General features: G+C 41.7%; 1 protein-coding gene across 9 annotated transcripts in view; it reads left to right on the top strand.

Moving 5' to 3' along the window:
* The window catches only part of letm2 (leucine zipper-EF-hand containing transmembrane protein 2), a 39,739-nt gene extending 24,138 nt beyond the window's left edge, over positions 1 to 15,601 (top strand). For 8 of the 9 annotated variants that reach the window (XM_041209916.1, XM_041209911.1, XM_041209912.1 and 5 more), the window contains 5 exons: positions 7,802 to 8,005; positions 8,339 to 8,458; positions 10,861 to 10,977; positions 11,625 to 11,741; positions 14,263 to 15,601. In XM_041209916.1, the coding sequence (XP_041065850.1) occupies positions 7,802 to 8,005; positions 8,339 to 8,458; positions 10,861 to 10,977; positions 11,625 to 11,741; positions 14,263 to 14,319 (615 nt within the window). In that variant the 3' untranslated portion in view covers positions 14,320 to 15,601. The remainder of the gene's footprint in view (positions 1 to 7,801; positions 8,006 to 8,338; positions 8,459 to 10,860; positions 10,978 to 11,624; positions 11,742 to 14,262) is intronic. The other variant, XR_005945672.1, reaches the window with a different exon arrangement.
* The last annotated feature ends 846 nt before the right edge of the window (positions 15,602 to 16,447 follow it).

The following is a 16,447-nucleotide window of genomic DNA, read 5'->3' as shown; positions in this document are numbered from 1 at the left end:
GTTTTTTTTTGAGGTCCTGTGTCAATGGGAATGCTTCATTAGATGTCAGCAGTGGTGTTCTTTGAGGAGGATGTTTTCCCTGCTAATATCGGGAGATTCAGTATGTGCTAGCACAAGAATCCACTTAAGTTACGTTGAGAGATCAACGCCCCAGAAATTAATTCTTATGGCTTCCCTTGTGTGGCAGCTCCTAAGCCAGGTTGAGCAGCAGTACTCTGCTGTTGGGTAGGCCAGGGCAAGTAAAGAAGTGTTTGGATTGTTGGCTCTGCTGCCCCAGTTGGTATCCATCAGTTTCTATATGAGACTTACCCTGGTCTTGACCTTAGTTCTGGTGGTCTGGCAACACTGACCTACCGGCAATGCAAGTTCAAGTGTTATGGCAAGATATTTTGTCAGTGGGCCATGGATGAGTGCTGTAACCTGCAAGGCTATGGACCAGGTGCTGGAAAGTGGGATTAAAATGAGTGGCTAGTTTATTTTCTTGGCCAGCGCAGACGTGATGGGCCAAATGGCCTCTTTCTGCACCCTAACTTTTCAATGGTTCTATGGAGTGGCATGCTACAGAACTGGATTTGAAGTTATTTCCTGGCTTTCAAATTGTTCAAGTGAAAGGCTAAAACAATAATCTTGGCAGCGTTTGGTTGAAGTCTCCATTTTCTGAAGTAGGCTTCCAGAGAACTTAGATCTTCAGTGAGTGTTTTCTCAGTGTCCGGACATTCTTTAGACTGGAAAGCCAGGGCCAAGACTTCAGCATATGCAAAGAACCACAACTCTGTGGGAGGGAGATCACTGGTATATATGTTGAGAGCTGATGCAAGGTATGATCCCTTTGGCAGCCTGTTGTTGGTTATGTATGGGCAGTTGATTCATCACCAAGATGCACACGGAACTATCAGTTCCTGGTTATGAAGATGAATCATTGTAGAGCAGCAGCATGGAGAGTTTCAGCAGGATGCCTGTGTGTCACACTGTGTCAAGGTACAGGTTAAGTCAACAAAGATGGTTCCTGTCTTCAGGCCTTTCTGGAAACTGGCCACAGTCAGTGTCAGGACCTGCTTGGAACAGTTGCAGCCTCTGCAAAAACCTGACTGTTGGGGAAAGTAATTGATTCAAGAGCAGGACTTGGTCTGTTTACCAGGAGGTGTTATTCAGAACAAGGTGACGGGGCGATGTCTGTGTGGGATATCGAGTGGTTTCTCTGTCTTGGATACTATCTTGGATTGGTGCCTGATGTTTGGAATGGCACCTGTGGTGTGGATGTTGGTAAATAGCTTTCACAGAATCACATAATAGTACCATGCAGAAGACAGCCATTCAGCCCATCATGTCTGCACTGGCTCTCTGAGCATTATGACTTTGTGCGAGGGTAAAGGCAGGGGAATGGCACTTTGTTTCTATTCAAATAATCATCTAATGCCCTCTTGAATGTGACTCTTCAACCTGCCTTCACCACACTTCCATGCAGTGCATTCCAGAACCGAACCACTCGCTGTGTGAAAAAGTTTTTTTTCTCACATCACTTTTGCTGCTTTTGCAAATCACCTTTTAAACCTGTGCTCTCTTGTTCTTGATCCTTTTAAAAGTGGGAATAGTTTCTCCCTATCTATCCAGCCCACTCATGATTTTGAACACCTCTGTCAAATCTCCTCTCCAAGGAGAACAAAATCTCTCTGATCTATCTACATAACTGAAGTTTCTCATCCCTGGAACCGTTCTCGTAGACCTCTTCTGCACTCTCTCCAATGTGTTCACATCCTTCCTACAGTGTGGCGCCTAGAACTGTACACAATACTCCAGCTGAAGTCCAATTAATGTCTTATTTAAGCTCAGCATAATCTCCCTGCTCTTGCACCCTATGTCACTATTCATAAAGCCCAGGATACTGTATGCTTTGTTAATTGCTCTCTCCACCTGTCCTGCCAATTTCAATGTTCTATGCACATATACACCCAGGTCTCTCGGCCCTTGCGGTCCTTAAGAATTGAACCCTTTATTTTATATTGTCTGTCCATGTTCTTCCTAACAAAATGCATCACATCACACTTCTCCACATTGAACTTCATGTGCCGCCTATCTGCCCCCTCCACCAACTTGCCTATGTCCTATTGAAGTCCTATACTGTCCTCCTCACAGTTTATAATGCTTCCAAGTTTCGTATCATCCACAAACTTTTAAATTGTCCCCTGCACACCAAGATCTAGATCATTAATTGATATCTGGAAAAGCAAGGGTCCGAATACCGACCCCTGGGGAACTCCACTCCAAACCTTCCTCCAGCCTGAAAAATACCCATTAACTATTACTCTCTGTTTCGTATTACTCGGCCAATTTTGGATCCATGTTGCTTCTGTCCCTTTTATTCCATGAGCTATAACTTTTCTCACAAGTCTGTTGTGTGGTACTGTATCAAATGCCGTTTGAAAGTCCATGTACAGCACATCCACAGTATTACCCTCATCAGTCCTCTCTGTTACCTCTTCAAGAAACTCTAAGTTAATTAAACGCGATTTCCCCTTTAGAAATCAATGCTAGCTCTTCCTAATCAACCCACATTTTTCCATGTGACTATTAATTCTGTCCCGAATAAGTGTTTCTAGAAGCTTCTCTATCACTCGAGTTAAACCGGCTGGTCTGTAATTGCTGGGTTTATTCTTGCAACCTTTTTTGAACAAGGGTGTAATGTTTTCAATTCTCCAGACCTCTGGCGCCTCCCCTGAGTCTAGGGAAGACTGAAAGATTATGGCCAGTACCCCTGGATTTTCCTGTCTGTCTTCCTTAAATATCCTTGGACGCATCTCATCTGGCCCTGGTGTCTTGACAAGTTTAAGTACCGACACTTCCTCCTTATCAATTTTAAACCTTCTAATGACAGAGTTTCCTCCTCTGTCACTGTGGCCTCGGTAGCATCTGCTTCCTTGGTAAAGACGGATGCAAAGTATTCATTTAACACCTCAGCCATGCCCCCCTGCCTGCATGTATGAATCCCCTTTTTGGTCCCTAATTGGCCCTCCTACTCCTTTTACTACCTGGTTACCATTTGTGTGCTGCTGATAGAAGACTTTGGAATTCCCCTTTATGCCAGTCTTTTCTCATAGCCTCTCTTTGCTTCTCTTATTTGCTTTTTCACTTCACCTCTGAACTTACTGTATTCCACACCTGACACCTGTAATAAGTACACTTTCTTCTTTATCTTAGTTTCTATCTCCTTTTTCATCCAGGGAGCCCTAGATTTGTTTGCCCTACCTTTCCCTTTTGAGGGTAAATAAATTGACTGTGCTTGAACCATTTCTTCTTTGAAGGTAGCCTATTGTCCAGCTACAGTTTTTCCTGCCAACATTTGGTTGCAGTCTATCTGGCCCAGCTTCGCCCTTGCCCCATTGAAGTCGACTTTCCCCCAGTTAATTATTCTTGCTCTAGATTGCACATTGTCTTTCTGTACTGTCATCCTAAACCTCGTGATACAATGATCACTGTCTCCTAAATGTTCCCCCACTGACACCTGATCTACTTGGCCCACCTCATTTTCAAGAACCAGGTCCAATAATGCATCCTTTCTTGTTGGACTGGACACATTCTGCTGTAGAAAATTCTCTTGAACACTAGGAACTCTTTCTCCTCCACGTCCTTTACACTACCACTGTCCCAGTCTACATTCGGGTAATTAAAGTCCTCCATTATAACTAGTCTATAATATCTGCATCTCTCTGTCTTTTACCTGCAGATTTGTTCCTTTAATCCTTGCCCCTAGTTGGCGTTTACAGACTATACTGAGCCATGTAATTGCACCCTTCTTGTTCCTAGCTCTAGCTGAATTGATTCTGTCCTTGAACTCTCTGGTACTTGCTTTTCTCCAGCACTGCAGTGCTCTCCTTAACCAATACTGCCACCCTCCTCCTTTTCTTTGTTTCCTGTCTTTTCTGAACAATTTGTACACAGGAATATTTAACACCTAGTCCTGCCCTTCCTTGAACCAGGTGTGTTATCGCCACAATATCATATTTCCATATGGCAATCTGCACTTGTAACTCCCCAATCTTATTTGCTATACAACATGCGTTCACATACATGCGCAGTAACCCAGATTTAGACTTCATTACTTTCTCCCTTACTCCGACTCCACCTATTAACTTACTCTTCTCTATATTGGTGCTATCTGTCTCTCCCAGTATTTTGTGCACCCTGGTATTCCTCTCTAATATTTTCTCCTCGTTCCCATACCCCTGCCAAGTTAGTTTAAAGCCCATCCAACAGCACTCACAAAATGCCCCGCAAGGAACTCAGTCCCAACTCTGTTCAGGTGCAACCCATCTTCCCCAGAGCCAGTCCCAGGAATCTGAAGCCCTCCCTACTGCAACATCTTTCCAGCCACGCATTCATCTTCCTTATTCTCCTATTTCTGTATTCATTTGCATGTGGCACTGGGAGTAATCCAGAGATTACTGCATTTGAGGTCCTGCTTGCTCATTTTTGACCTAGGTTCTTAAATTCTGATCGCAGGACCACATCCCCCTTCCTACCTAAGTCATTAGTACCAATGTGAACCACAACCTCTGGCTGATACCCTCCTGCAGAACAATGTCCTGCTAGCCACGGCCTTCCCTAGAACTTGGAACTATGTGAAACATGAGGAGGATAGTGAAACAGATATTGCCATGCTTACTGTTCTGCATGAAATCTCAGCATATTCAGCAAAGAATTATCAGAAAGGATGAATTCAAGATGATACATGTAGCTCCTATGAAGGCCTCAGCTGCTGAGATGACAAATTACTTTTGCAAGTGTCTGGAACCATTGGGTATCCTGGTGAAGGAGTTTATTGGCAATATGCAGTTGACCAAAGGAGAAATATTATTGATGCAGATGCTTGTGACAACATCTGAGAAATACAATTTGGTAACATGTGATGTTGCCTTGTCTCAGATAGTTAGACTGCTCATTTTAGATGAGGTTCACCTATTACTTGAAGATAGAGGACCAGTTTTCTGACGAACTCCCATGTTTATGCATCCCTTTTACTCTAGTGTCTTTGCAAATTCAGCATAATCAATGTAACTATCATTATTCTTGTCATGATCTCTTAAAACGTAATCTATTAAACTAACAATTTCTTCTTCATTCAAGGCTCTCCTTGGCCAGCACTTTCCTTTTTGTGCACATGTATAATGGCTGATATTAATTCCGATCCATCCTCACATTATTCCCATCATAATCATGCATTTTGAAGTAATGAAGTTGAAGCTCTTGTGGCATCATCTCAGATTCTATAGGAGGACATGGCAGTCTGGTAGAGTGAGCAGGTGAGCAGGCATGAGGCAGATGAAATTTAGTGCAGAGAAGTGTTAAGTGATACATTTTGGTGGGAACAATGAGGAGAGGCAATAGTGCAGGAACAGAAACACCAAGAGGTGCATGTGCAGAAATTGTTGAAGATGGCAGGGCAGGTTGAGGAAGTAGTTTAAAAGACAGACAGGACCCTGGGCTTTACAATTGGATTGAGTACAAAACCAAGAAAGTTATGACAAGCCTTTATAAACAATGGTTTGGTCTCAACTGGAGTATGATTCTGGGAACCACATTTTAGCAAAGATATAAAGGCTTGAGAGAGAGCACAGAAAAACATTTTGAGAATAGTTCCAGGGATGAGTGACTTCAGTTACATGAATAGATTGGAGAAGCTGGGTTTGTTCTCCCTGGAGAAGAGACGTTTAAGAGGAGATTTGACAGAGGTGTTCGAAAGGTGGTCTGGACAGAGGGATGAGGAGAAATTGTTCCTATTGGCAGAAGGATTGAGAAGCAGAGGATACTGATTTAAGGTAATTGGCTAAAGGAGCAATGGCAGTATGAGGAAGAGCTTTTTTATGCAGGAACTGGATCTGGATTGGAATGCACTGGAATGAGGATCTGAATACACTGCCTGAGCATGTGATGGAGGCAGATTCAATCACAGCTTTCAAAAGGAATTGAATCAGTGTCATCAGTCTTGAGTTATAAGGAAAGATTTGAGAACCTTGGGTTTTTTTAGCAAAGAAATGAGGCACAGATAGGTCTTGCAGAGTCATCTAAAATAGTTAAGTGTATCGAAAAATTTAACCCAGAATATTACTTTAGTTGAAACCTATTCTGAGTTTAAATTATATAGAAGGGTATTTTTGGGACAGATATCAGGAAATTCTTCTTCTCACAAGGTGATCAACATGTGGAATTAACCTAGATCGAGCTGTGGAGGCAAAAACCCTGCAATCATTTAAAAAGCAGTTTGACATTATGATGAGGAGCCATTAGGACCTCATGAAATGAATCAAGCTGGGACAAACGACTTTGGTCATCCATAATTATGTAGTGATAAAGAATACTAGTCTGTCTGCCAAGCCATCATCTAATTATCATTTACCTCAGGAAGCTGTCGCAATGAGACTCTGTAGACTTAAAGGCAGGTGCGTTTTTGAACAGCTGAATACGATATTGTCTGCCATATGGTATAATCATATTCTTTATAAAACTTATTACACCCACCTGTCATGAAGAAAAAAAATTAAGTTTACTTTTTCACATTTCTTGTGCCATTTAGGCTGTTTCTATTTATTAACTAAGTAAAGTCGGCAGTCCTTATCTCTTGCCAAGTGGATTTTTAATTTTTATTGATATCTCAGTTCTCTACATGATTGCAAATGTTTAAAAATTATAAGAACAGTAATCATTCAAGTGTTATTTGCAGCTGCTATTTTTAGTAAATATATAATCTAATGTCTGTTTTATGACTGGTCTTTATTGCTTTGCAGGCATATTGCACTGCACAGCACTTTTTATTGGAACAACTTGGCAGATGTACACAGCATGAGATTTCAGGGCCACAGTTGCTCTAGCTCCTTGTATAAAGAGCAGATTTTTCCAGCACAAAGTAACAAATTTGAAATAATAATAGTAAAATTGACAAAAGAATAATTTGTACAACATTTTTACAGATTTCACACTAACTTCTTTCTCTCTGCAGCCACTGACTCCAACTGTTGGGGGTGGGAGTGGTTTCAATTTTCAGAAACTCCTGCTCCTAATATTTATCTTTTTAGTTTATTATATTTGGTAACTTTATGAAATAATGTGTTTATATTTAAAGACATTTCACTCGCTTGCACCTGTTTTATGACTGGTCTTTATTGCTCTCATCCCGCATAAACTAATTTCAGGACACTTCACATTATGTCATCAGGCAAGTCTCTCACAAGTCTGCCCCAAATTCCATTCTGGTTTATGTGCAAAAACAAATGGAAAATCGCTTCAAACTGCAGAAAATTAAAAATCCATATTGAGGTAATGAAAAACCAACTCATTATTTTGGATACAACAAATACCTGAGTGCTAACAAGAATGTGATGCAGTGGAATAGTTAAAGTTTGTCCCAAGATCTGTTTACATTTCCAGAATGGCATGGGTTGGCAGTTGGACACAAAACATTAAACATAACTAAGCATAATCAATCAGAATGCAACCGGTGCCCTAAAATCTAAACTCACATGAGCCATTTGATTTGGTTAATTCATTTCTCCTCAAAATATGATGACAGAGCTCTGAAGAGTTCTTGCTCGAAAGCTACTGTTGGAACAGGTACTTTGGAAGGTGGAAAATACTTGAACTTCACTTACAGGATTGAAGTTGAGGCAACCCCATCACATTGTATTTTCAAGTATTTATACGTTTCAATTCAAATCAAATTAGATTAACTTACATTTTATAAAAAGCAACAGTGGAATGAATGAAGCTAGAATTCCAATTATTGTCTAATTCTGTATGTACGTATGTGAAGGTGCGTCGCTCAGGGGAAAATCCAAGCACTCAGGACATAGTGCGTTTCTCCAAGCACTTTGAAGATGAGTTGACACTGGAGCACCTGAGCCGTCCTCAGCTCGTGGCACTGTGTAAGCTTTTGGAACTGCAGCCTTTTGGTACAAACAATCTGCTTCGCTTCCAGCTCCAGATGGAACTAAGATCCATAAAAGCAGATGATGAAGTAAGTGCAGAATTACAGACATTCTTTAGTTTTTAAGGCAAAATAACAGTTTTCTTTGAAACAACAGTTGTAGTGTTTCAAAACGAAACTGATGAACTTTTTACTTTGAAATTCACCTCTTTGTATTTTAGCACAAAGTTACTCATTTTGTAAGAATCCATTTTCTCTGCCTTAAAAGTAAATTCTTATTTCTAAAATGGTGGCCAATGTAATTTCATACAAAGGTGCTCATACTGAGTTATTTTAAGAAATGAGTTTCAAAGCACTTGAGTCTTACGTGGAAAAGTAATTATTTCTGTCCTGTTATTGGTAATCCCTCTTGTGGTTTTGTAGATGATTGCCAAAGAAGGTTGTAACTTTTTGACTGTGTCAGAATTACAAACAGCATGCAGAGCAAGGGGAATGAGATCATTGGGATTGACAGAAAAGCAGCTACGGGAGCAGCTCACACAGGTGCTGAATATGGTAGAAACTAGTATATATATGTGTATGCTTGCAATGTTACAGTATTTATCAATGTGCAAATGAAACAAGTACAAAATAAACATTGCTGAAAATTTTAAGCACGCATCCTTCTAAACTCCCAACTATTTTTCCTGGATGCATGCTCTTAATCTTGCTTACTAGCAAAGCTTTACTGAGCTGAAAGTTTGAGTTGAGACGCTGGCAGGGACTCGGGTCAGTAACTAAATAGACCAGTTTCATTTTTCCTCATGATGTAACACTTGACATTGGTTTTTTAGGTGCTGTGCCAGTTGTAGCTGCTTTTTTTCCAGTGAGACCATATGATTCCTGTATAAATTAATATGAATATCCAGGGATAACTGGAAAATAACGTGTGATATTTGCTGTTTGAGTGCCAAACAAAATTCTATTTTCCAGTTGCAAAGTTGAGCTCGAATATTTACTGTACAAGGCAACCAAAAAGCTCTTTTTCTTCCCTCACCAAGCTCCTAGCCCAAGAACATTGCATTCCCTCACCCTTTAGGTCACTTCCTACCCTTGGGCACACTGCAAGAATAATCACGATGGTATGGCAAATTTGAATTTCTGTTGTTGTCGTTTAAGTTTAGGATCCTGAGTCTAGTGTAGATACGGTCCCCAGGTCTATTTTTGGAGACCACAAAGTATCTGGATGACAATGTACTATCTTTTTAACAACATTTGTTCCAGTTGACAATGTTGATGTCAGTTGACAGTCAGGGCATTGATGTACAGGGGAACTGGATTTGGGCACGTAGTCAGTTGAGCAATGTACTTGAAGTACCTGTAGATTGAAATTCAGATCAGTAAGGTTAATTCTGTTTAGCTTTCAGACTATCGAACATTGCAAACTGATATGTATGCCGCTGGACAGTATTGTAGTGGCCTGCTACATTGAAAAGGGAGGGCAGAGTTCCAACAATCCTATCATTAGCTTTCATTTTAGTTTCCACAGTTAGTGATCTACAATTTCATTTCGGAGAACAACTTTTTGAGTTGATATTCAGGCAGGCCAAAACTTAGTATTGGCCAGAGGTTTTGTTGTAAGGTTACTTCCTAGTTTCATTTGTCTCATTTATTTTGTGGTGGCAGAAAAACCAGAGTGGAACATAAGAACTAGGAGCAGTAGTGGGCAAGTCAGCCCCTCGATCCTGCCCTGCCATTTAATGCGATCCTGGCTGATCTCATTTTGACCTCAACTCCAATTGCCCGCCCTCTCCCCATAATCTTTCAACCCGCTACTAATTAAAAATCTGTCTATCTCCTCCTCAAATTTATTCAGCGTCCCGGCATCCACTGCACTCTGAGATTCACGACCCTTTGAGAAAAGTAATTCCTCCTCATCTCTGATTAAATCTACCACCCCTTAGCCTAAAACTATGGTCTCTTGTTCTAGAATGCCCCACAAGGGGAAACATCCGCTCCACGTCTACTTTGTCTATCCCCTTTAGCATCTTATATACCTCAATTAGATCTCCTCTCATCCTTCTAAACTCTAGCGAGTATAGGCCTAAACTGCTCAATCTCTCCTCATAAGACAAGCCCCGCATCTCTGGAATCAATCTAGTGAACCTCCTCTGAACCGCCTCCAATGCAACTACATCCTTTCTCAAGTAAGGGGACTGAAACTGTGCACAATACTCCAGGTGCAGTTTTACCAAGGCCTTGTACGGTTGCAACAACACTTCCCTATTTTTATACTCTATTCCTTGAGCAATAAATGCCAAAATTCCACTTGCCTTCCTTATTACCTGCTGTACCTGCATACTAGCTTTCAGCGACTCATGCACGAGGACACCCAGATCCCTCTGCACTAAAGCATTCTGAATTTGCTCTCTATTTAAATAATAAGTCACCTTTTTATTCTTCTGACCAAAATGGATGACCTCACACTTATCCACGTTAAACTCCATCTGCCAAATTTTGGCCCATTCACCTACATGTCCATCTCCATTTGTAAATTTCTTATTTCTTCATTGCAATTTACTTTCCCACCTATTTTGGTGTCCACTGTATAGATGTTCACAGAACCTTAGGTTATTTGAATCTTTTGAACAGAGATGTATAGGCCATCTCTAAAGTTAGTCATTTATTCCAGTGATGACCCAAGACAGACGATGCAGCCAATAACTGAATTGATGATTCAGTGGTTGAGGGTTAATGGAATGGAAGCAACTAGTTTCTTCATAACATCGTACTGAGTAACCCTTTCAACAATATACAATAAAACATTACCAGCATTGCTCAGGAAAATTTCTAAAAATGCATAGAGAAAAAACACAAATGTTTTTGTAAAACTGATCTTTATTATGTGAGTCTCTATATTGAAAAGAAGTACAATTTTATAAATTAATCAACTCTTTTCTCCGCAGTGGCTTGAGTTGCACCTGAAAGAAAACGTGCCTCCATCATTGCTACTGTTGTCTCGTGCTATGTACCTGACTGATGTCAAGCCAAAATCTGTTAGACAGAGTGTGCCAAAAATTGAGGTGAATTTCTTCTTTGGTGACTTTTCTTCCAAAATGGTATTGGTATATAAATTGGTATTGCTGTAAATGGCGAAGCAGGCCAGTGAAGGAAACTTTATTGTGCTTTCATCTCTTTTTAGTTATTATAATGTTGGAAGCTCCAGCTTCTCATCTATACTTTGCTATTGATCTTATGTGTGCATGATTAAGTACAGTCAATTGAAATGCCAGCAGTCCAACATATGGTTATGTATGCACCAATATACTGTGCTGTAGCTGGACAATACCTATGATTTTTCTTAATATGGATCCCAAATTGTAAATGTGCCAAGGATCGAGGCCAGGAAAATAAGCAGGCAAGTAATTTTGAACTCTTGGCACACCTGTTTGAACCTGACTCAAGTTACTTTCGGAGGGGCTTTTGAGTAGGTTTTCTGTTCAGGCAGGAAAGCTAAGGTTCTAGAGGTTGAGAATATAAATTAATATTTTTTAAATGAGGGGAAAAGAAGAATTTTAAATAAAATGTATTTGGTATACTGTTTTGCTTAACTGACAGGAAGGATAGCAGCTTGTAGATCTCTGTGAAGACTTGTTACACCAGTAAAATTGATTCTATCTGTTGAATTGTGTTATTATTAGTTATACCCATTGTGGTCTTTACCCTCCAGCTGGGTATTACTAGTACCTTGAGCAAAGAGCCACAGGGACAAAAGATCACTGAAGAATCAACCCCACCAGCTTCTGAGACAATGACTGACTTGGCCCCAGTATTGAAAAGCACAAAGGTATGAATGTGACTTACACTTGACTGTACTGTTTATTTAAAATCAGGATGCAACCCGGCTAAGTCTGTTGAAGAGAATAATTTTTTAAAAATCAAACCACGCTTGCCTCAAATATTCTTAATGTCAATGCCAGAAAATCATCAGTGTTCTCATCACACTTCCAGACCATTCTGTCTGATCTCCCTCAAGGATTTATTCTTGGCCCCCCTCTTGTTTTTCATCTACATGATGACAACATCATCCAAAAACACACCGGCTGCCACAACTATGCTCTACCTTACCACCACCTCCCTAGATCCTTTCACAGCCTCAAAAATTGTCACACTGCTTGTCTAAGGTCCAGTGTTGGATGAGCACAATTTTGAGTCAACAATTGATTGAGAAGATCAAAGCTGTTGTTTTCAGTTCTTGCTAGAAACTGGACTCCCAGACATCATTCTTCTCACTGGCAACTGTTTGAGGCTGAACTGGGCCATTCAAAACCGTTGATGTTGTTTTTGACCTCAAGATGAGCTTCTGACCACATAGCTGGAGGACCATCATCTTCTACCTTTGTAACATTGGCTGACTCTGCCCTATTTTAGCCCATCTGCTGCTACAACTCTCATCTGTTCCTTAATTACCTCTAAACTTGTCGATTCCAACACTCCTGGCTGAGCTCCCATCTCCTTATGCACCATACACTTGAGCTGATTCAAAATCTGCAGTCTGTATCTAAGTCGCATTCACTTTCATCCTTGTGCTCACTGACATACATGGGTTCCAGGTCCAGCAATGCCTTCAATGTAAAATCCTCATCCTGGTTTTCAAATCCCTATCTCTGTAATCTGCTTCAGTTCTGTGCTTCTACAAATCTGGCCTCTTGCATATCCCTTAGTTCATTCACTCCACCTTTGGTGGCCATGCCTTCAGCCATCTATCTCCTAAGCTCTGAAATTCCCTCTCTAACTCTTTCTCTTTACTAATTTAAAACACACTTTAGAACCTGCCTCTTTGACCAAGGCTTTGGTCATCTCAATGTCAAATGTTGTTTATTTTAAAGTTGTTGTTGTGTAAGGTTCCACTTTTCCCTGATATTTAAGATTAATCTGATGGCTGACATGCTGGTGTGGCGTCGCCAATCTTCCCTTTAAAATTCCATTGTTGCGCATGGTCTATTAATTTTAGTGCTCAGACCTTTTCAATGTGGGACATTATCTTGTGCAATGCTTGTGTGTCTGCCCAGCATAATATTTTGTTTAGCAAATGGTATTATGAACTGGGCTAAGAAATGAAGCTGCAGTAAATCGGTCTGCCTGTTCTAGTTCAGAGCTGAAAGAGGCAGGAGCTTGGAATACTCCTCTGAGCAGCAAGAGGCCTCTGGTTTCTAGCTCCAAGTTGCAGAAGGCAGAGGGTAGGGGCTAGGGGCAGGAGGTTTCCTACTTTGGGAGGCAGAATGGTCCAGCTATGAGCCGCAGGAGATAGGGGGCAAGAGACAGGCAGCAGGAGGGCTCCTGCTCCTCCTTCCCAGCCTGGAAATTTGTTGAGCTCCTGTTCCTCCTTGGAGTGGTAAGAGAGGTGCATTCTTCCTCTTCCTCCTGCTGCTTGAGCTGCAGGTGGGTACTGCTCTAAATATTGGCAACTGGGGGAAGGAGGCAGGAAGCCTCTGCCCCTGGAGACAGGTAGTTGTGAACTCCTGCTCCCAGATGCAGTGGGTAGGAGGATCCTGTCCTTGCTTCACACTGCTGGTGACTGGGGGAAGGAGGCAGGAAGCCACCTTCTCGAGACAGGTAGTTGTGGGGTCCTGCTGTTATACCTGCCTCGAGATGCAGAGGCAAGAAGCCACCTGCTTTTCCTTTGGGCCTCAGAGATAGGAGACAGTTGCCTGCTCCATCTCTCAGTGACAGTGAAGGGTCATGACAGGAGGGCACTTGCCCCAGCCGCAGCTCTTCGCTGAAGGAGGCATAGTACAGGAGACAGGAGGGCTCCATCTCCTGCCCCAAGCTGCAAGAGGCATGGGAGCTTCAACTCCAGGGATCCTTCCTCTGCTTTCTTACCCCATGCTCCTGCCCCTACAAACTGTTGGAGGCTTAAGGGCTTCAGCTCTTGCCCCTGCCGCAAGCATAGGGCATGAGGCAGTAGACTGGAGGCAGACTGCTCCTCCCCTACTCCAAACTACAGGAGGCACAGGGAGTGAGGCTAAAGCTCCTGCCCCACCTTAAAGCTGCTGGGTGTAAGGGGTGAGGGTCCAGGGGGACACCAGCTGCTGCCCCGAGCTGCGGGAGGGTCCCTGCTCCTGCCCGCGCACCGAGCTGTGCAGCAGACAGGGAATCTCCAACTCTTACCTCTATTCCTACTCCAAACTGCAGGAATCTTGTCTCTTGCCTCCTGTTCGTAATTCAAACTGAAGGGGACATAATGCAGAGTGTCCCTGCTTCTGCTCCTGGCCCGATGTCCTGTTCCTTGACTTGCTCCGGTTGGTGTCCGCAGTCCTGCTATGTCCACCATTCCTGGTCATGCAATGTCTTCTGCTGTTTTTCAGGCTGCAGATGGAGAAGAGTCGCAGAAAACCAAGGCCTCTGCAAATGGTTCAGGATGAATTAAGACACTGCAGCATCCATCAACATGGAGAAACTCCTAACACCAGGGTACCTCTTCTCTGAGCTGAACAATGTCAAGATAACTCCAGTAATGGACACTATGGAGGTCTGGTAATACCCATGTGGCAGCCCATGCTTCTGTTGTGCAGTTAAAGTTTCAATCACACTGCTTACCTCCTGGTAGCCTGTAGATGAATGCTGCATCGAAAGAGCACTCATTAATGAGGAGAGGTAAGGTGGTCATGACAGCACTGTATATGTAAACTACTAGTTTGTCTTATTTGTTGCAGGACAGTGACACTGGAAGTGAGAACAGGGTAAAGTAATTCCCCAAAGCACAACTGTACATCGTACAGAAACTTTGGATCAGTGTTCCAATTTTGAAACATCTCATTAATTTGTATTCTGTATGGCATTAGTGCAGGGAAAAACATACAAAACGACACGGTCAGTAATATTTATAATAGGTTTTTTCCCTCTGACCAACTGCCTCATGTTCTGATAAAATGGGCTTCTTCCTATATTCTTGTAACTGGGAATGGTACTGTGCAGATATGGGACAACAGGAGCTTGATGCTCAGTCATAATTTTAAAGACATAATTTTAACTTATTTATCGAGTGCTAAACATAGATTTCTGCTTGGTGTGGCAATGTTTGTGTTACAATTTGAGCTAATCACCAGCACATGTCTTTTGCTCACCCATTCAGAGTTATGCTCTTTAATTGATCCATTGTTGAATAGATCACCTTATTTTATAACCCCACCTATCATGTTTGTAATCAGTTGTTTAGTTATGTGATTTTTTCCAAGCAGAAACAGCTGCCTTACTACTTCTCTCTACTGCTGGGAAAGCAGAGCAGAACTGGCCCTGGATTTATCAAAGTAGTTTTTTGTTCCCAAGCTGGGGCGGTAATATTGGGAGAAAAATAAGCAAGCTGACGGAAATGCAAACATATTCTTTTGGTCTTTTTAAACAACATATGTGACTGTACCATCTACAACCCTTTAATGGATGGACTTGATTTGTGGAACTGCACCTGTTCAGCTGCAGTGTTCCACTTCCAAAGATCCACTGACCATGTTCTCTGACACTGGACAAGCTGAGCACACTTACAGCCAGTGAGTAAATATGAAGCATCTGATGTTTAACTTTGGAAGGAGTGAACAAGAGTGTTTTGAAGAGGAATTCCAATCCAATCCTGCTGTTTTGTTAATGACTTTGGTTATGTCAATGATCTGAATTGCAGTTACAATATGCAATAAAAAAGACACAAATTCACTTCAACGTCTCTATTTACTGATTATTTGAATTTTGGCTGTTTACTCCTATTTTAGGTGTCATTTTTAAAATAAGATTACATTTTATACAAGCAATACTGCCCCAGTCACATGGTCAACACTGCCACAATTCACAGATTGAATAAAGTACACTATGATCTTTAAAATGTTCCATTCTATTATTTTTAAAAGCAGATAAAAGAAATATTGATATTCCGGTATGAGGTTGTGATCCACAAACAAGTTCAGTAAATCAAATACTGTAGAATACACCAGCAGCAGTCAGTGGTATTCTGTCCAGACCACCCAAATTCTCAATTTAGAACACCACCCTGAAATCAAGCCCCTTGTCGTTTGTTAGCCATTGGCAAGGAATAGAAAAGTACCAGTACCGTGATAACATCAAACATTGCAAGTACAGAGAACACTGCTCTATCTTTTCTATTCTTGGAAACATGATAAATTACATTCTGATGTCAGAAACACAATATCCTGTCTGACCATTGGAAATTAATCTTAGCTCTCAAACACAAGGTGGGATGTTAAAACTTCAAAATTCTCAAATCCGACCCCTGCCCACCTCCAATAACTTCTGGACTGAACAGACATAGCATAAGGAACGGGCAGCCACTTGAGGGAGGTTGGTCATTTGAGCGAGACTGGCACACTCACATGGCCAGATAGGTTTCCCCATGCCTGGGAGATGAACAGCTGAAAGGAGCTAAGGACAGTTTTAGAGACTGGAGCACCCCCAACCTCACTCCCCTTTCGTTAGGATCAAGTTCAGACCCCGCTACGCTAGTCATGGAGGGAGTGGATGTTTACGCTGCTGGTAGGGTAATAACGT

Source organism: Carcharodon carcharias, chromosome 17 (genome assembly GCF_017639515.1).
Source record: "Carcharodon carcharias isolate sCarCar2 chromosome 17, sCarCar2.pri, whole genome shotgun sequence".
In the NCBI taxonomy this organism is placed as follows: domain Eukaryota; kingdom Metazoa; phylum Chordata; class Chondrichthyes; order Lamniformes; family Lamnidae; genus Carcharodon; species Carcharodon carcharias.
The sequence above is the reverse complement of the archived record's forward strand: the minus strand, read 5'-3'. Positions and strand labels throughout refer to the sequence as shown.